The sequence below is a fragment of the Aotus nancymaae genome, unplaced genomic scaffold (genome assembly GCF_030222135.1).
Source record: "Aotus nancymaae isolate 86718 unplaced genomic scaffold, 86718_ANA_hifiasm-v0.15.2.pri h1tg000062l, whole genome shotgun sequence".
NCBI classification, from domain to species: Eukaryota; Metazoa; Chordata; class Mammalia; order Primates; family Aotidae; genus Aotus; species Aotus nancymaae.
Window position 1 is genome coordinate 6,222,913 of NW_026988476.1, and position 20,590 is coordinate 6,243,502.

A 20,590-nucleotide genomic window follows, 5' to 3' on the forward strand; every position below is an offset into this window, starting at 1 on the left:
CTCATTTTTGCTTTTTTTTTTTTATTGCATTTTAGATTTTGGGGTACATGTGAAGAACATGCAAGATTGTTGCATAGGTACACACATGGCAGTGTGATTTGCTGCCTTCCTCCCCTTCACCTATATCTGGCATTTCTCCCCATGCTATCTCTCCCCAGCTCACCACCCCCCGCTGTCCCTCCCTGCATGGCCAATACATGGATATTGGCCTGTAGTTTTCTTTTCTTGTTGAGTCTCTGCCGGGTTTTGGTATCAGGATGATGTTGGTCTCATAAAATGATTTGGGAAGGATTCCCTCTTTTTGGATTATTTGGAATAGTTTCAGAAGGAATGATACCAGCTCTTCTTTGTGTGTCTGGTAGAATTAGGCTGTGAACCCATCTGGACCTGGGCTTTTTTTGGGTGATATGCTTTTAATTGCTGCCTCAACTTCAGACTTTGTTATCAGTCTATTCAGGGTTTCGACTTCTTCCTGGTTTAGGCTTGGGAGAATGCAAGTGTCCAGGAATTTATCCATTTCTTCCAGGTTTACTAGTTTATGTGCATAGAGTTGTTTGTAATAATCTCTGATGATGGTTTGAATTTCTGTGGAATCTGTAGTGATATCCCCTTTATCGTTTTTTATTGTATCTATTTGATTATTCTCTCTTTTCTTTTTTATTAATCTGGCTAGTGGTCTGTCTATTTTGTTGATCTTTTTGAGAAACCAGCTGCTGGATTTATTGATTTTTTGAAGGGTTTTTTGTGTCTCTATCGCCTTCAGTTCTGCTCTGATTTTATTTATTTCTTGTCTTCTGCTAGGTTTTGAGTTTTTTTTGATTTTGCTCCTCTAGCTCTTTCAATTTTGACAATAGGGTGTCAATTTTAGATCTCTCCTTGCTTCTCATGTGGACATTTATTGCTATAAATTTTCCTCTAGACACTGCTTTAAATGTGTCCCAGAGATTCTGGTATGTTGTGTCTTCGTTCTCGTTGGTTTCCAAGAACATCTTTATTTTTGTCTTCATTTCATTGTTTATCCAGTCAACATTCAAGAGCCAGTTGTTCAGTTTCCATGAAGTTGTGTGGTTCTGAGTTAGTTTCTGAATTCTGAGTTCTAACTTGATTGCACTGTGGTCTGAGAGACTGTTTGTTATGATTTCCGTTCTTTTGCATTTGCTTAGGAGTGATTTACTTCCAGTTATGTGGTCAATTTTAGAGTAGGTGTGATGTGGTCCTGAGAAGAATGTCTATTTTGTGGATTTGGGGTGGAGAGTTCTATAAATGTCTATTAGGTTTGCTTGGTCCTGGTCTGAATTAAGTCCTGGATATCCTTGTTAATTTTCTGTCTCGTTGATCTGTCTAATATTGACAGTGGAGTGTTAAAGTCTCCCGCTATTATTGTGTGGGAGTCTAAGTCTTTTTGTAAGTCATTAAGAACTTGCCTTGTGTATCTGGGTGCTCCTGTACTGGATGTGTATATATTTAGGATCATTAGCTCTTCTTGTTGCATTGATCCTTTTACCATTATATAATGTCCTTGTTTGTCTCTTTTGATCTTTGTTGCTTTAAAGTCTGTTTTATCAGAGACGAGAATTTCAACTCCTGCTTTTTTTCCTCTCCATTTGTTTGGTAAATCTTCTTCCGTCCCTTTACTTTGAGCCTATGTGTGTCCTTGCATGTGAGATGGGTTTCCTGGATACAGCACACTGATGGGTTTTGGCTTTTTATCCAATTTGCCAGTCTGTGTCTTTTGATTGGGGCATTTAGCCCATTTACATTTAGGGTTAATATTGTTATGTATGAATTTGATACTGCCATTTTGATGCTAGCTGGCTGTTTTGCCCGTTAGTTGATGTAGTTTCTTCATTGTGTTGATGCTCTTTACCATTTGGTATGTTTTTGGAGTGGCTAGTACTGGTTGTTCCTTTCTATATGTAGTGCCTCTTTCAGGAGCTCTGTAAAGCAGGCCTGGTGGTGATGAAATCTCTGAGTACTTGCTTGTTCGCAAAGGATTTTATTTTTCCTTCACTTAAGAAGCTTAACGATGTTGAATATTGGCCCCCACTCTCTTCTGGCTTGTAGGTTTCTGCTGAGAGATCTGCTGTGAGTCTGATGGGCTTCCCTTTGTGGGTAACCCAACCTTTCTCTCTGGCTGCCCTTAGCATTTTCTCCTTCATTTCAGCCCTGGTGAATCTGATGATTATGTGCCTTGGGCTTGCTCTTCTAGAGGAATATCTTTATGGTGTTCTCTGTATTTCCTGGACTTGAATATTGGCCTGCCTTGCTAGGTTGGGTAAGTTTTCCTGGATAATATCCTGAAGAGTATTTTCCAGCTTTGATTCATTCTCTCCATCACATTCAGGTACACCTATCAAACATAGATTAGGTCTTTTCACATAGTCCCATATTTCTTGGAGACTTTGTTCATTCCTTTTTACTCTTTTTTCTCTAATTTTGCCTTCTCATTTTATTTCATTGAGTTGATCTTCTACCTCTGATATCCTTTCTTCTGCTTGGACAATTGGGCTATTGACACTTGTGTATGCTTCGCCAAGTTCTCGTGTTGTGTTTTTCAGCTCCATCAATTCACTTACCTTCCTTTCTAAGTTGTCTATTCTCATTAGCATTTCATCAAATCTTTTTTCAACATTCTTTGTTTCTTCGCATTTGGTTAGAACATGTTCTTTTAGCTCACAGAAGTTTCTTATTACCCACCTTCCGAAGCCTGATTCTGTCAATTCATCACACTCATTCTCCATCCAACCTTGTTCCCTTGCTGGTGAGGAGTTGTGATCCCTTGTAGGAGGAGAGGGGTTCTGGTTTCGGGTGTTTTCATCCTTTTTGCGCTGGTTTCTTCCCATCTTTGTGGATTTATCCACCTGTCGTCTTTGTAGTTGTTGACTTTCAGATTGGGTCTCTGAGTGGACGTCCTGTTTGTTGATGATGAAGTTATTTCTTTCTGTTTCTTAGTTTTCCTTCTAACAGTCTGGCCCCTCTGCTGTAGGACTGCTGAGGTCCACTCCAGGCCCTACTTTTCTGGGGATCACCTGCAGTGGCTGCAGAACAGTTAGAGTTGCTGCCAGTTTCTTCTTCTGCTATCTTTGTCCCAGAAGGATACCCGCCAAATGTCAGTCTGAGCTCTCCTTTATGAGGTGACTCTTTGGATATACGGGGGTCAGGTAGCTGCTTGAGGAGACAGTCTGTCCGTTATAGGAGCTCAAGTGCTGAGCTATGAGCGCCGTTGTTCATTCAGAGCTGCTGGGCAGGTACGTTTAAGTCTTCTGCAGCAGAACTCATAAACCCCTTTTTTTCCCTAGGTGCTCTGTCCCATGGAGTTAGGGCTTTATTTATGAGTTTCCGTTATGCTGCTGCCTTTTTTTCAGGGCTGCCCTGCCCAGCGAGGAGGCAGCCTAGTCACTGTCTGTCTGCAGAGGCTTTGCTGAGCTGCTGTTGGCTCCGCCCAGCTGCCGTGTGAACTTCCCTGCAGTCCTGTTTATACAGGTGTAGTTAGAACTGCCTCGGCAATGGTGGCCCACCTCTGTAATGGCGGACTCTCTCTCTAATGGCGGGTTGCCTTGGCAACGGCGGGCTGCCTCAGCAATGGTGCACTACCTCTGTAGTGGTGGAGTGCCTCGGTAATGGCAGACGCTCCTCCCCCACGGAGCTGGACCTTCCTGGGTTCAGCTGTGCTTGCTGTGAAACTCTCAACCCAGAGCGTTTCCAATTGCTGTTTTTTTGTGGGGGTGGGACCAGCCGAGCCTGATCACCTGGCTCCCTGTCTCAGAGCCATTTTTTAAGTTGAACCATCGACTCTCTCCCAGGTGTTCCAGTCACCTATTGAAAAGACGCCAGGATCTGTGTGATTTCGCATGCGGTGACCCACTGCGCCAGCTGAAACAGTGTCGCTGAGATTCGTGGCACTTTTTTGCCCGGGAATCTCCTGGCCTGGTTCCCTGTTTCAGTCCCCTTTTTAATCAGATGAATGGGAGACTCTGCCTTCCCAGAACTCTACTCGCCAGCTAAAATGGCACCCAGACCCGTTTATTTTGTATGGAGAACTGCTGCTCCGGGGCACTGGCAAAACAGCCGCACCAGCCAAAACAGCCGTGCTGGTGACCCGTGGGGCTCCTCTGCCTGGGAATCTCCTGGTCTGTGGGCAATAAAAATCTGTATGGAAATGCGGCGTCCACTCACCCTCTGCGCTTTCACTGGGAGCTGCAATCATGAGCTGCTCCTAATTGGCCATCTTGGATCCCTCCTCGTTTTTGGTTCTTAAAGAACATCCTAGGCATCCCTTCACTAAGAGTCTCTTTGTGGTAAACTCAGTTTTTATTTGTCTGAAATAGCTTTATTTGGAATAATTCTTAAAGGACAGTTTAGGGGAATATAAGATTCTAGGATGACAGTTATTTTGTCTTAAAGTTTTTAGGATTTTACCTTCCACAGTCTGTGCTTAAGAGCAAGTCTACAGTCATTTGGTGATAATTTGGGTTTCCCTTCTTCCTGGCTTCATTTAAGCTCTTTGTTGATCTTCGGTTTTTCTACTGTGTGTTTCCATATAGATTATTTTTCTCTCTTCTGACTTGGGTTTGTTGTGCTTTCTGAATTCATATTTTCCTTCACTTCTGGAAATTTCTCAGCCATTATCTTTTCTGACATTGTCTCTGTTCCATCTTCTCACTTCCTGGAACTCCGTATCTTTTTATTCAGTAAATCATTATCTGAAGTTCTTTGCCATCTAAGTCTACTGTTTTTTATTTCTTCCACATCTCACAGCTTATTTCCTATGTTATGATTCTGACCTAAGGCAGACTTTATTGGTAGGAATTCTGTGAGCCTTGGTCAGAGGATGTAGCTTCTCAGTCTCTACTTTTCTTTCTGCTGGATTGTTTCAGCGAGACATCATGGTGTGCCACCAGCCAGTGACTGATTTTTGTGCTTGGGATTTCTTGGAAGGTGCAGGTAGTCTGTGTTTGAATTTCAAGTACATAGAGGTCAGGCTTGGGAGGTTATACTTTCAGGGAAAACTTTTCCCCTTACTTACTGCCTAGGCAGAGACAGACATATATCCCTCGGGTGGATCTTTTTAGTTTACTTTTACATTGTAGTCCTTCAGGGTTTTGTGTGGGATCCCAGTTCTAGTTCCCTACTCTGCTTAGGCCCAGGACCTTTCTCTCTTTCCCAAATAATACCTGAAAAGCATGTCTCTAGGTTATTGACATCAGCAAATTCCTTCAAGGCAGCCACAGCTTCATCAGGTTAACATGCTGCTTTCTAGCTCCTTGTTGATTTGGGGTCCTTGGGGAGATCCCTTATTTTCTTACTTTTTTATAGAGATAGGGGTCTTGCTATGTTGCCCAGGCTGTTCTTGAACTCCTGTTCTTCAGCAATTCTCCCACCTCAGCCTCTCAAAACATTAGGATTATAGGTGTGAGCCACTGTGTCAAGCCACAACTTTATTTTCTTAAGAGTTTAGGAATATCTTTACAAGGATGTTTGTGGTACTTTATCCAGGATATCTGTCTGGGTATGTTAGGTATCTAGTCCAATGTATTGTAAGGGGCAGAAGTCAACAGGTAGTATTTTTTACTTGAACAAATACGTGGATCTTCTTTCTCTTTTTTTTTCCTTTAATTTTTATTTCTTTTTTTCTTTTTTCCCCTCTTTCACTTTTACATGATGTGGACTGGATCTTCTTACTCTTTCATCATTTTTCAGCTTTGAAAGTCTTCTCTGAGCCATATAGATGCTAAATATTAACCTAAATTTTTTCTATTAATAGTTTAGTTGTGGCTTGACATTTTTATGTTTAACATGTAATTAATCTGTTATAAATCATCTGTTATATAATAAACCTGAAGATATTAGTAGTTCAAAGACATTCTAGATAGAGGAAATGAAGCAGGGTGAAAGGTAACCTAACCTATCTTTAAAATGTGATACATTTTTTATTCACTCTGTCATTTGAATCCTTTCAACAACACTGTGGAATAGGAATTACCTTGATTTAATGAATGGGTTAACTGAGGCTAATAGAAGTTGATTAATTTGCTCAGGGTCACACAATTAATGAGCAACGGAGCCAGGATTGAGATTCTTTGATCTTTGTACTCATTCATGCAGTTTACCATTTAATCTGAATGTCATTATTCAGGGCTTTTTATCTGCTTATTCTTTCATTCTTATGTTTGACCCATATGAAAATAATTCTGCGAGGCAAGGGAAGTGGAAAGAAGGAAGACACCCTGCCGATTGTCAGAATAAAAGTTTGTTCAGCAGCAGATAGAGAGGAGGGGCAGGACCAGAGACTGGACATGTTCACACAAGCATGCATACAGAAAGTATCCCCGAAGCCATGGGGGCAATAGGCAGCAGATGGTTTGTATCAAATTAAGGAAGGAAATCACATGTATAGAATACGACAGTGTGCCAGACACTAAGACAGGTGGAGATGCTTTATTTAGGTTATCTCAGTTAAGCCTCGCCACAGGGCTTGAGATATGAGTATTAAAATCTGACAGCAGGTGATAGCAAGGTCTCAGTCAGAAGCCTTCAGTGTTCATGTTAGGATTCAAGTTCTTGAGAAAATTGGTGAAAACTATTCAGGGTTCTGATCTTTTGGTTGTTTATTCACTTAATTTTTTTCTGATTGTAACATTAGTGTCTGTTGAGAAATAAGACTAAATGAAGATAAAATCAACTGTAATCTACCAACCAGAGGTAATCATTGTTAATAAGTATAGTTTTATTTTGGGAGGGGGGGTTTGTTTTTGAGACAGAGTCTTGTTCTGTTGCCCAGGCTGCAATGCAGTGGGGCAATCTTAGCTCATTATAATCTCCGAATCCCAGGCTTAAGTGATTCTTGTGCCTCAGCCTCCCAAGTAGCTGGGATTACAGCAGGTGCCTGCCACCACACTGGCTAATTTTTTGTATATTTTGTAGAACAGGGTCTTGCCATGTTGCTCGGGCTGGTCTCGAACTCCCGGCCACAAGTGATGCTCCTGCCTAAGCCTTCCAAAGTGCTGGGATTACACGTGTGAGCTGCCATGACTGGCCTATTTTTTAAAAAACTAGCTGGTATGATTTTGAATGTACTATTTTATATCTTAACTTATTTTCAAGCAGCATTTTTTGAGCATGCTATGTCTCTAGATACTCTTTTAAAAAATTCGTTGTGGTAAGGTGCGGTGGCTCATGTCTGTAATCCGAGTACTTTGGGAGGAGATCACTTAAGGTCAGGAGTTCATGACCAGCCTGGCCAACATGATGAAACCCATCTCTACTAAAAATACAAAAATTATCTGGGTGTGGTCAGGCCCGCCTATAATCCCAGCTACTCAGCAGGCTGAGACGGGAGAATCAATTGAACCTGGGAGGCGGAGGTTGCCGTGAGCCGAGATCGTGCCACTGCACTCCAGCCTGGACAACAGAGCAAGACTTCTTCTCAAAAAAAAAAAAAAGAATTTGTTGTTAGCAGGTAATGTGTGTATATATTTTTGAAGGTACAGCCTTATAATTTATAATGAAAAACAGCAGTCTTCTGTCTTATTTTTAAATTCTGTATCCCAGTGGCAATTATATTTCTAACTCGTTTATCAATTGCTTCTGGAATTTACCCTCATATTAATTTCTTAAAAAAAATTTTTTTTTTTTTTAGAGATGAGGTTTGACCCTGCTGGTTTCGAACTCCTGACCTCAGTTGATCCACCCTCCTCAGCCACCCTGCCTGACCAAAAAAATTTTTTTTGTAGAGATGGGGTCTTGCTATGTTGCCCAGGTGGTTTTGAACCCCTGGCCTCAAGTGATCCTCCTGCTTTGGCCTCCCAAAGTGCTGGGATTACAAGTGTGAACCACTGTGCCTGGCTGTCATATTTCTAAATAAAGCAGTTTTAGATATTATCTATTGGTTTCCTATTATGGAAGCTGAGGATTCTTCTGTTCCATTCTTCTAATACTGTTGTGTTATAATTTTTGTTTTAAATTATAAATATTGTTCACTGAGTCAAGAGTTAACATTATGTTTAAAATTTTTCTTGTGTAGTTTTTTAAACTTTGGAATTAATAATTGCTTCATTTATAGTTTGTTAGTTTTTTCTGTTTATCAGTTCTTCCCACAGACCCTAGCAGATCTTTGAAGGCCTTCTAATGCTGTTTTCTTTTTTAGTTAAACTAAACATGCATAGTTTTATTGATTTTTCATGAAGCCTGAGTATTCCACAAAATAAACAGCATGTTACTTAATGGACTCAAGAAAAGTAAAAAAAAAAAAAAAAAAAAGCACTGGACCTCTCATAAGTTTCCAACTATATGAAGATTTAAACTCATGTCCAGTAAAGGTCAAAACTGGTTCTCATTTTAAAGTTAGTTGTAAACAGTGTCTTCTCATGACTTCTAGAATGACCTAGAAAAGCCCCTTATATTTGCTTCTTTCAGATACCGAAGTCCTAATGCTGTTTTCTCTGTGATCAAATGCATCAGATAATCCAACAGCCTCATTTTCTTCTGAAGGGCTCCCTCCTGGAAGCAACCCTTCTATCCTTCCTGTCCCCTATCCTCTTGCTTCATCTTTCAGATAGAGGCCAGCTGCATCTGTCTTCATGGGACATCTTTTTACCAGAAACCTGTATGTCCCCTTCCCCTCTCCTCTGTTAGCATCTTATTTTCTCCTTAAGTTTGTAGAGTGTATCTTTCAGTAGCATTCTGAGAGTGGATTTCTAGAAGTTAGTTTTTTGAGACTTCTTGTATTGCTTATCCATTGCTTTATAATAAATTACTCCAAAACTTAGTGGCTTAACACAACAATAAACATTTATTATTTTGCAGCCTCAGTGACTGGGAATTTGGGAGCAACTTAGCTGGATGGTTCTAGCTCAGGGAATCCCACAAAGTTGCAGTGAAGATATCAGCCAGGGATGCAGTCACCTAAAGGCTTGATTGGAGGCTGGCAGATCCGCTTCCAGGGTAGCTCACTCACAGGCTGTCAAATTGTTGCTGGTTTTTGGTGAGAAGTCTTAGTTTTCTCCACGAGCAGATTGAATGTCCTCATAACCTGGTGGCTAGGTTCTCCCAGACTGAGTGATCCAAGATAGCAAGATGGAGGTGACTGTTTTTTATGACCTAGATTTCTGTCACATTCTGTTCCTTAGAAGTCAGTTGCTACATCCTGGTCCTAATCATTTTTTTTTTGAGACAGAGTCTCACTCTTACTGTCCAGGCTGGAGTACAATGGTGTGATCTTGGCTCACTGCAACCTCGACCTCCCAGGTTCAAGTGATTCTCCTGCTTCAGTCTCCCGAGTAGCTGAGGTTATAGGCACCTGCACCACACCTGGCTAATTTTTGCATGTTTTTAGTAGAGATGGGGTTTCACCATGTTGGCCAGACTGGTCTCAAACTCCTGAATTCAAGTGATCCGCCAGCTTCAGCCTCCCAAAGTGCTGGGAGTACAGGCATGAGCCACCATACCTGTCCTGTCCTACCAGTATTCAAGAAAGAGGATTAGTCTTACCATTTGAAGTTAGGAGTATCAAAGGATTATCATTTTGATTCCTTATTCTTTGTACATGACCTGTTTTCTTCCTAAATACATTTAGGATCTTCTCTTTACTCTTGTCTTGGTATTGTGGGTTAGTGAGATGATGTGCTTTGATGTAGGTCTTTTTTCATTGATTGTGCTGGATACCTAGAGGAACTTTTAATTTTATGTATTTATTTATTTGAATTTTTAAGAGACAGATTCTCTATTGCCCGGGCTCAAGTGCAGTGGTGTAATCAGCTCATTGCAGCCTCCAACTGCTGGGCTCAAGCAGTCCTCCTGCCTCAGTTCCCTGAGTAGCTGGGACTACAGGCCCACACTGTCATGCTCAGCTAATCTAAAAAAATATTTTGTAGAGATGGAGTCTCACTGTGTTGTTGAAGCTTGTATCAAACTCCTGGGCTCAAGTGATCCTTCTGCCTCAGCATCCCAAAGTGCTGGAATTATAGATGTGTGTCACTGTGCTTGGCCAGATGAACCTTTTAATAAAAAACTCATGTCTTCAGTTCTGGGAAATTTCATTATATTGTTTCTTTAATATTTTCTTGTAGCTTTCATTTTATGAATTTAATTCTTAGTCTATTTACTTTTACGTATAATGTAAAGCAAAAATTATTCAGGATATAATTAAACTCATTTTTCTTTTTTTTTGAGACAAAGTCTTGCTCTGTCACCCAAGCTGGAATGCAGTGGTGCGATCTCGGCTTCCTGCAACCTCTGCCTTCCCAGTTCAAGTGATTCTAGTGTCTCATCCTCCCAAGTAGCTGGGATTACAGGTGCCTACCACCATGTCTGTCTAATTTTTTTGTATTTCTACTAGAGATGACGGGGTTTCACCTTGTTGGCCAGGCTGGTTTGGAACTCCTGACCTCAAGTGATCCACCTGCCTCCACCTCCCAAAGTGCTAGGATTACAGGCATGAGCCACCATGTCTGGCCTAAACTAATTTTTCTATTGTCATTTATTGTTACCAGATTTCCAGATGATTTGAAAAGTCACCTTTGTCATTTTCCCATAACCAGGGTCTGTTTCTGAGTTTTAAAATTCTGTTCTGCATATTTTTGTATTCCAATGCAGTATACTTAAAAAAAAAAAAACAAAAAAAAACTATTGTAGCATTTTAATGTGTCACTCTCTGATAATATTAGCCCATTAAAATCTTCCAGGGCTCCAGTCCTGATGGAAGTTGAGAATTGTGAGGTATCTAAGTCAGGAAACTGCCAAAGAGGAGTTGGTTCTGAACACAGGTCAGTCCAAAAATGGGAGCTTGGGGCCACTTTCCTGGGGCTCCTTAAAGCTGTCCTGCTGAGAAACAGCATAGGCGTCAGCCTGGGAAAGGGGTTATTAGTAAGCAGGATCAGTAATTCTAGATGTGGAGACTAGGGGGATGTGGGATCTTGAAATCAAACCTATACTTATGAGTAGTATTTTTTTAAAAGCCAAAATAACTATTGAACATGGAAATCTCTGGAGTCACCAAAGCAAGAGATTTTGCCCCCTTCTTTCGCAGGTATATTTTAGCTGTTCCGTTAGGGGTTCATTTTCTCTTCAGGGCAGCTTTTTGAGGGTCTTGAGAAGCTGGAGAAAAGGGAGAGAACTTTCCAAGAAAAAGAGAAATTATGAGAATGAATTCAAGGCAGTTCTACTTTAAAGTATACTTCTGATATCTTCAGAGATGCCTTCAATGCTTCAAACATTTCTGTTTCATTGTGGCTTTTAAAAAAATCATAAAGAGTGATTAGTGGATTTTTTGAAGAATTTCTGCTTGGCCTAATTTATCAATAGGAAGAAAAGAGAATACACCAATCAAAGGTTCATATTCTTAAAAGCAAAAGGCTTATCACTCCAGCTCTGCATTTAGAGTCATCTTTGGATGGGGAGATTGGGTCTATTTATAGCTGCTACAATGATCTTGTGGAGGGGGACTGCTCTCCCTCTTTCTCTGATATTTTTCAAGTCTTGTAGCACAATATAGATAAGGCTGGAATATTTCATAAGACTTTATCAAAGGCAGGGGAACAAGCAAAAGGAAGTAAGCACAGAGAATAGCATGCAGTGAGACCATTTTTCTTATGAAAACTAGTTTTAGTTTTCAGCTTTGCTTTCTCCTTAGCTCCTGGCATGCCTCAAATTGATGCAAGCCATCTTTTTCCTGCCATTCAGGAAACCCTTCAAGCACGTATAGTTTCTAAATTTCAAACTCAAGAGAGAGGACTTCATGATTGACACCAGGAATGTTGCCTACATGGGTGTGGCTTATGTTTTCTACATGTAGTAATAGCCAACTATATCCCAATAGCTTTCACGAGACAGTCATATCTAGCTATGTCCAATCATCTAATATCCTTTACTAGTGATAAACGTGGTCATAGGTTTTTTTTGTGTAATTGATCTTTATATATTATACTTATGTACATTTTAAGGCTTTTTAAATTAGGGCTACGGTATTTATAATTAAAAACAATGGACTAGAGCTAGTAGACCTGGGTTCTAGTCTATTTGCCAGTCTTGTCTGTTTTAGCAATTCAAACTTTCTGTAGTTTTATGGAGAGATTTGAATATGATTAGTCTGTAATTTTATAATTTAGACTATAATTGAATTATTTTAAATAATTATAAAATTTATACTTGAATCTTTCTCTTTGCCTCTCTTAATATGATTCTGACATATTAGTGAGGCATAATGTATCAATTATTATTTCTGTGAGAAAATATAATCCATTTTATAATGTTATACTTTATAAGAAAAGTTTTCTATTATGGTGACAGGTGGGACCTGCTTATATTTAAAAGGGGTCATAGGTGTTTGCTATGAGTTTTTTATAAAGTAAATATTTACCTTTAAATGTACCTCACACATAATTTAGATGTTCTTACACAGAATGTAATTGCATGTAGTTAAATCTATGTATAGATTCTATATTTTCTAGTTTATTTCTTTCATGTATTTGACATTTCCTCTTTAAAATTTTTAATTGAATTGAAAAAGCAAACAAAAGCAACATATAGTAAAGTACTTTATTTGGTACTCTTAGTTAGGATACACCATTTTTTTTCTTTCTACTTAAGTATAATCTGTTTTTCTCCCCAGAGTGAAAAGCTATTGTTATATGATACAGTCCAGAGTGAACTAGAAGAGAAGATAAGAAGGCTTGAAGAGGATAGGCACAGCATTGACATTACCTCAGGTAAGGGGAATGTTATGATTGTGATGTTTGAGTGGCACCAAACCTTTGGTTTACTGCAGTGTCTCATATCTTAGTTTTCTAATATTAATATTACGTAAATGAAATGTCCCAGCAAAAGAGGAACAGGAAAGAGCTCTAAAGAATTTCATGCGATTGTGATTATATTGTTACTTTAATTTGAATTCACACTTTAGAAAGATGTAAAAAATGGAGCACATGACAAGGGACAAAACAGAAGTATGACACGAACCTCCTGGAAGAATAGTGTCCGGGCCAGGCATGGTGCTGCATATCTATATCTGTAGTCCCAGCTATGCAGGAGACTGAGGCAGGAGCATCCTTTGATCCCAGGAGTTCAAGATTGTAGTGAGCCTTTCCAGACTGGGTGAGCCTGTCTCCAAAAAAAAGAATAGTATTGGAGTTAGATGCAGTATATGTTTTTCCCTGTAAGTCTTGAAAGACTGTCATGTGGAAGAAGGAATGAAAACCTTTTTGACATCATACAAGGTAGGACAAACCTGATAGAAGTTATAGAGAGGTAGATTTTTGTTTCAGAAAAAGGAATAATTACCAATGATTGTATCAGTCCAGTGTGAAACTGGCTTTTTCAGGGTATTATGGAAAGGTTTTCTGCATTGAGTGGAAGGTCTACTAGATTATCCTACAGTTCTTGAGTATATACTACTTTATCTGTTGTAAATTTTACTTCTCTGTAGAGTAGGCATGGTGGAGACAGATAAGCTGAGCTCTAGTACTGGTGCTCCCTCACCTACTAGTCAGGTGACCATTGACAGTTACTTCACTTTTCTAAATCAGTCTCCTTGTCTGTAAAAGGGAAGTAATAAGACTACCTACCTCAGTGGTAGCTTTGAGGATTAGGTGAGACACTGCATGTAATACATATTTTACAAACTGCCTAATAATGTGCTAATTAGTTCTTAGTCATTAAGTGCCAAATTGATTTTTGCTTTAATAAAGGTGGAGGAAAACTTAAACACATAGCTGCTCATGAAATTATGTACAACTTAATGTATATATACCCAGCTGCCAATGAAGTTTTGTGCTTTTTTTTTTTTTTTTTTTTTGAGACAGAGTTTCGCTCTTGTTACCCAGGCTGGAGTGCAATGGCGCGATCTCGGCTCACTGCAACCTCCGCCTCCTGGGTTCAGGCAATTCTCCTGCCTCAGCCTCCTAAGTAGCTGGGATTACAGGCACACGCCACTGTGCCCAGCTAATTTTTTGTATTTTTAGTAGAGACGGGGTTTCACCATGTTGACCAGGATGGTCTCGATCTCTTGACCTCGTGATCCACCTACCTTGGCCTCCCAAAGTTCTGGGATTACAGGCATGAGCCACCGCGCCCGGCCAGTTTTGTACATTTTTATATGTAAACAGCCACCATAAAATTAGAGTCTTTTTTCTTCCTTTGTTCACTGGAAACTCGCTAATATTTAATCTTTATTTACCTACCAGAGCTGTGGAATGATGAGCTTCAGTCAAGAAAAAAGAGGAAGGATCCTTTCAGTCCTGACAAAAAGAAGCCAGTTGTTGTTTCAGATATCCTTTTCCAAATTTTCTGGATTTTTTCCCCTTGATGTACATTTTTCCATTGTGTATGCCTTTATAACTTTTATTTGTAAACATTGACTTTATTTGCATAATTCTGTAATAAGCAAAAGATGATTTCTTTATAAAACTGATTGAAGACAGAGGATATAGTATATAGTTTAGGTCAAGAGAGGTGGGAGAGAAGAAATTCAGTCATGATCTCAACTTTGAAAATTCATATGGCTTGTGGTTCACCAAGGGCTTTGATGTGAAGCAGCTGTTTAGTATACAGTATGATTGTTTAATTCTCATGTGTCCTTCTTTTTTTTTTTTGAGACAGGGTTTCACTGTGTAACCCGGGCTGGGGTGCACTGGCACAATCGTGGCTTACCTTAGCCTCGGCCTCTCAGGCTCAGGTGATAATCCTCCCAGCGCAGCCTCCCGAGTAGCTAGGACTACAGGCATGTGCCACCCACTCGGCTAATTTTTGTATTTTTTGTAGAGATGGGGTTTTGCCATGTTGTCCAGGCTGGTCTTGAACTCCTGGGCTCAAGCAATCTGTTCACATCGGCCTTCCAAAGGGCTAGGATTACAGGCATGAGCCACTGCGCCTAGCCTCACGGGTACTTTTAAAAAATATATTTTGGCCAGACACAGTGGCTCACGCCTGTAATCCCAGCACTTTGGGAGGCCGAGGCAGGCAGATCACGAGGTCAGGAGTTCAAGACCAGACTGGCCAACGTGGTGAAACCCATCTCTACTAAAAAATACAAAAATTAGCTGGGCATGGTAACTCGTGCCTGTAATCCCAGCTACTTGGGAGGCTGAGGTAGGAGAATTGCTTGAACCGGGACCCAGGAGTCAGAGGTTGCAGTGAGCCGAAATTGCACCACTGCATTCCAACCTGGGCTACAGACCAAGACTCCATCTCAAAAAAATATATATATTTTTAATGTTTCCAAAATTGGACTGTAAATATGTATATTCAGTTTTGGCATTCCCTATGGTACCATCCCTCTATCCCCATCTTTTCCCATCTACCTTACAAACCAGTGATTAGGTTAGTGATATATATTATAATCAATGATATCATAGAATTAAGGGCATGTGGTTATGACTTCAGAAGTTCTAGACTGTATTTATGCTGGTACTAAGTAGTTGAAGAATAACTTGAAGTCAGAATTTAGGATGCCAGATAATTATGTCCATAAATCATTGTTGCATTCTCTGAAATGTAGAACTTTGGAAATATAATTCAAAGTGTGATATTCTTACAGCTAAATTGGCCTTGACTTTTTAACGTCCATATATAGTTTATATGCTGCAAGATCTTGATATTCTTGAAGACTGGACAACAATTAGGAAGGTATGATTAAAGAGCTGTAGAACACAAGTATATTTTTATAGTCTTTTTCAGATTCTGTGATTTTTTTCAACCAGTACATCAAAATATTATTGTGAATGTGCTTTGCTTTTGCAGCATTTTTCTAAGGCAATTTAATATAATTACAGATAACAGTGAACTACAAGGAGTTCTTAAGAATTAGAGACATGTCAGCAGTTTGGTTGTATTTTTTCTATAATAATGTAATTAATAATATATGAAAAAGTCCAAAAAACATTTATTTAGTTTGCCCAAAAATAACATCACCACCTTTACCTAGTACTTTGGCTGGTTCTGGCTTATAGAAAACATTTGATAAATATTTCAAAAGAACATTTGAACCCTTATCATGTGTCTTACATCCTGTTATTAAACATTCAAGAATTATAGGCTTTTCTGTGCTTGCCTGAAAGTGGGGGCTTATTTTCCATATTACATTCTTTCATTTTTGTAAATTTCTTAGTTGAGAATTAGAGATTATTTCAGGTGTTGAAAACACGTCTAGGAGAAATTGTTATCCGTCATATTCTTTATGGTCTTAGACATTAAAAATTTATTAGAGTAGTTAATGGTTATACTTTACTTGTCTTTGTTATAGAGTTAATCAGTAGTATTGTATATATTAAATAGATACCAAAATATATTTTCAGTATGAACTCAGACTTTTTTCTTCCTTCTTCTTTTTTTTTTTTAAATTAAGGCAATGGCTACATTGGGGCCACACAGAGTGAAAACGGAACGTAAGTCATTTATTCTGAGATGAGAAATACTCTCTTTGGAGACTTGTTGAATCAGGGTTGTTAAATCATCTACATACTAAAGAACTCTCCCATCAGTGGTTTTATTTCATCAGTGAACACTGTACCTGGAATTATGAGGAATTCTTCTGGAGTCATTACTTCATGTAAAAGTTTCAAAATTTCTGAATGTGGTATAATTCTTTCAGTGTTCAGCTACATTGCTATTGCTAATAATGGATGAGTAACTTAAAAAGTATTTATGCAGTGTTTTTTATGGGCTCTGTAATTCTGTAGAGGAGGTATTTGGAATTTGTGGATTGGCTTCGGAGTTTCTGTGAATCCCCTGAAATTATGTGCAAAATTCTTTATGTGCATTTTCTGAGGAGAGAGATCAGAATGCTGACATCTACACATTCTGATATGCCTTAGTAAAATTCATATCAATTACGTTTCCTTGATTTTTTTTTTTGAAAGTCTAAAATCACTGTCAAAATGTGATGGACATTAGTGTTTAGGGTAAGTTTCTCTGTTTCTGCCTTCTTTCACTATAGGTGAGATTTCCTAATCCTTCTAAAGATAATGAAGCCAGATTAAAAAGAAGAACATATTTGAAATACTTAGGAAAGGAATTTCTAGTCACATTTAAACAGATAAAGTAATGTATAAGAGACCAATTTCTGTTTTAGGCTGAGCATGGTGGCTCATGCCTAGTGTGATCCCAGCACTTTGGGAGGCCAAGGCAGGAGGATCACTTGAGCCCAGGAGTTTGAGACCAGCCTGGGCAAGATGGCGAGACCCCATGTCTACAGAAAATATAAAAATTAGCTAGGTGTGGTGGTGTGTATCTGTAGTCCCAGCTACTAGGGAGGCTGAGGTGGGAGGATCACTTGAGCCCTGGAGGTCGAAGCTCCAGTGAGCCATGATCACACCACTGCACTGGGCAACAGAACAAGGTCTGTCTCTAAGAAAAAAAAAATTCCGTTTTATCTTTAACCCAATAATTCCTTTAAACTTTATATTATATGAGGAAATTGCAGCAGCATTTGCCCTGGGGAATTAACTGCCAGGGCAGCTGCCTAGATCTGTAGAGCAGTGGTTCTTTTTTAAATAGAGATGAGGTTTCACCTTGTTGGTCAGGGTGGTTTCGAACTCCTGACCTCAGGTGATCCACCCACCTCGGCCTCCCAAAGTGCTGGAATTACAGGCGTGAGCCACCATGCCCGGCCAGAGCAGTGGTTCTTAACATTTTTGGGTCATAGATTCCTTTTGAGAATCTCATTATCAGTTGAGTGTGCCTCCTTCCCACTCTTGTTGTCTTCAGCATTGTATCCTATTAGTTTTTTTGTAGCACTTAATTTGTACTTTTCAGTTTTGTCTATCTCCTGACTGGATTGTAAGCTCCACAAGGCTACAACCACATCTCTTTTAGTCACAGTTTTCCTCGCAGCATACTTCCTTGTTTTTTTTTTTTTTTTTTTTTTTTTGAGATGGAGTCTTGCTCTGTAGCCCAGGCTGGAGTGCAGTGGTGCAATCTCGACTCACTTCAGCCTCCGCCTCCCGGGTTCTGGTTCAAGCAATTCTTCTACCTCAGCCTCCCAAATAGCTGATATTACAGACATGAGCCACAATGTCCAGCTAATTTTTTTGTATTTTTTTTTTTTCAGTAGAGATGGGATTTCACCACATTGACCAGTCTGGTCTTGAACTCCTGACCTCATGATCCACCTGCCTCAGCCTCTCAAAGTGCTGGGATTACAGGCATGACCCACCGTGCCTGGCCTTACTTCCTTGTTTATAGGAAGTGTTTAGACAACATTTGTTGAACAAACGAATGAATGAATGAATGAATGAATACACCATACAGTATTTTAGGCTCTGGGGATACAATGGTGAAAAAGATGGGCCTCCTGGAGCCTCTTTAGGGGAGGTGAAATCATATACATGTCTAAACAATTAAGAAGATAGTTACAGGTTATAGTAATTACTCTAAAAGAACTGTGCAGTTGAGATAACAATTAAATGAGGAGTGGGTAGAGTGGTTAGGAAAGACCTCTCCAGAGCTACCATTTGAATGACTTCATGGTATTCTTTTGACGATGTGTTTCCATAAAAAACATTTTTTTCGTGTATGAGTTATCTGACTAATGCCAGATAATTTCTGGAATTTAAAAATAGAAGTTCTACTTAGGACATTTCCTTTTTAGAATTAAAAGCCTTGGGAACTCTTGGAACATGTATTAAACTCTGCTTCTTTGGATATGTCAGATGCCTGCAGGGGAAAAAATAAAAAGTATGATTTTCAGCTGAAATTGGCAATTGATATTTAAAATAATACTTAAAATTAGCACTAATTAGCACTAATTATTGATAACATACTTGCTTCCCTTTCTGGTACTTGATTAATTAATTGATGATTTATTGTTCATTGTTTAGCTTTGTTTAGTAGTTATATTAAAAACTTAGTGATTATGTAAAAGAATATAATAAATAAATCTTTTTATTACATTTTAGGTTTGTTATTTAAGAAATATTTTTAATCCTTTTTTACATATGCATGGATTGGTGTTAATTCTTAATATTCTGACCCTTTGTTCTTCTGACAGTGTTTTATTAATATAACAGTTTTTGAACTGATTCTTTTAGCACCTGTGAAACTGGAAAAACATCTGCACAGTGCTAGATCTGAAGAGGGAAGACTATATTATGATGGTGAATGGTATATACGTGGACAAACAATATGTATTGATAAAAAAGATGAATGTCCTACAAGGTAAAAAAGCCTTTATTATTTCAGTGTTGCTCAGTATTGTCATTTACAACATTGTTGTCAATGAAATATTTTCTGTCTCTATAGCGCACCCATAATACATCATTAGTTGCCTATGGATCCTTTTTTCACTTGATATATGGCTTGATTACATGTGTGTGCAGCAGTGTTAATATTTATAAACCAGACTTCATATTAAGTTTATGAACACAAACTTTAATGTAAGTGGAAATGTTGAAATCATTTAGCCAGGTAATGATCGTGTTTCTTAATTGTTATAGTAGGTGAATTGTTATGATCCTGCTATAGTGACCCTTAAATCAGACTGTTAGGAGTTTTTGGTGGACGTAGTAATCTTTAACTTTTTTGGATGTGTTATATTATTTTAAATAAAAAGAATTTGTATCAATTAGAATAGGAAATAAATGGAAAATTAACAAAAACCTTAAGAGTAATAGTAATTAAAGTATAACCTAGGGCTAGGTATAGTGGCTCACACCTGTAATCCCAGCACTTTGGGAAGCCAAGGCAGGAGGATTGCGTGAGGCCAGGAGTTCAAGACTAGCTTGGACAACTTGGCAAGACCCTGTCTCTACAAAAAATAAATAAAAAAAATTAGCCAGATGTGGAGGTGTGTGCTTATAGTCCTAGCTAGCTACTTGGGCCAGAGGATCACTTGAGCCCAGGAGTTTGAGGCTGCAGCAAGGTATCATTGCACCATACCACTGTACTCCAGGCTGGGCAACAGAGCGAGACCTTGTCTCTCTAACGACAACAACAGCAACAACAACAAAGTATAACTTGAAAACTGCCTTTTAAAAGTCCTAATACTATGTCTAGGCTTAAATAAAGTTTATATAACTATTTATATAGTCTTTTAAGTTTTATCTGGTTGTGACCTTTTGAAAATATTGATGTTAATCACCTTTCATTCTCCAGTAGTGTAGGATTTTATTCTCAGAGTAGTAACCTTCTGCAGTAACAAAATATGGTTTTGTAGGTATCAGTGGTAAATAAAAAAATTTGAGTTTAGTGTACAGTATGCATTTTCCAAATACAGTGGTTTTAATTGTAAGAATATAATTTTGTCTTTAAATTTTTAGGATTCCAGGAACATTGTGTATAATAACTTTTCTCATAGAAGCTCATTGAGCTCACTACAAGTTTATATATGATACTCCTGGATTCTTCTGTTTATGTTACTGCTTTTGAGATATTTTACTACTCCTTAGCATAAAAGTAGTTTAAAAAGAGATGAGGCCAGGCGCGCTCTTGCCTGTAGTGATCTCAGTACTTTGGGTGGCCAAGGCAGGAGAATCACTTGAGCCCAGAAGTTTGAGACCAACCCTAGCTGGTCTCTTTGTAGAGAACCCCATCTCTACAAAGTAAAAAAATAATCTGGGTGTGGTGGCATGTACCCTTAGTCCCCGCTACTTAGGCTGAGGTG

General features: G+C 38.9%; 1 protein-coding gene across 2 annotated transcripts in view; it reads left to right on the plus strand.

Moving 5' to 3' along the window:
- Window positions 1-20,590, plus strand: part of BRMS1L (BRMS1 like transcriptional repressor) — a 46,930-nt gene that overhangs the window by 23,840 nt on the left and 2,500 nt on the right. For both annotated transcript variants that reach the window (XM_012469073.2, XM_012469081.2), the window contains exons 5-9: window positions 12,608-12,704; window positions 14,178-14,261; window positions 15,554-15,618; window positions 16,337-16,376; window positions 19,020-19,146. In XM_012469073.2, the coding sequence (XP_012324496.1) occupies window positions 12,608-12,704; window positions 14,178-14,261; window positions 15,554-15,618; window positions 16,337-16,376; window positions 19,020-19,146 (413 nt within the window). The remainder of the gene's footprint in view (window positions 1-12,607; window positions 12,705-14,177; window positions 14,262-15,553; window positions 15,619-16,336; window positions 16,377-19,019; window positions 19,147-20,590) is intronic.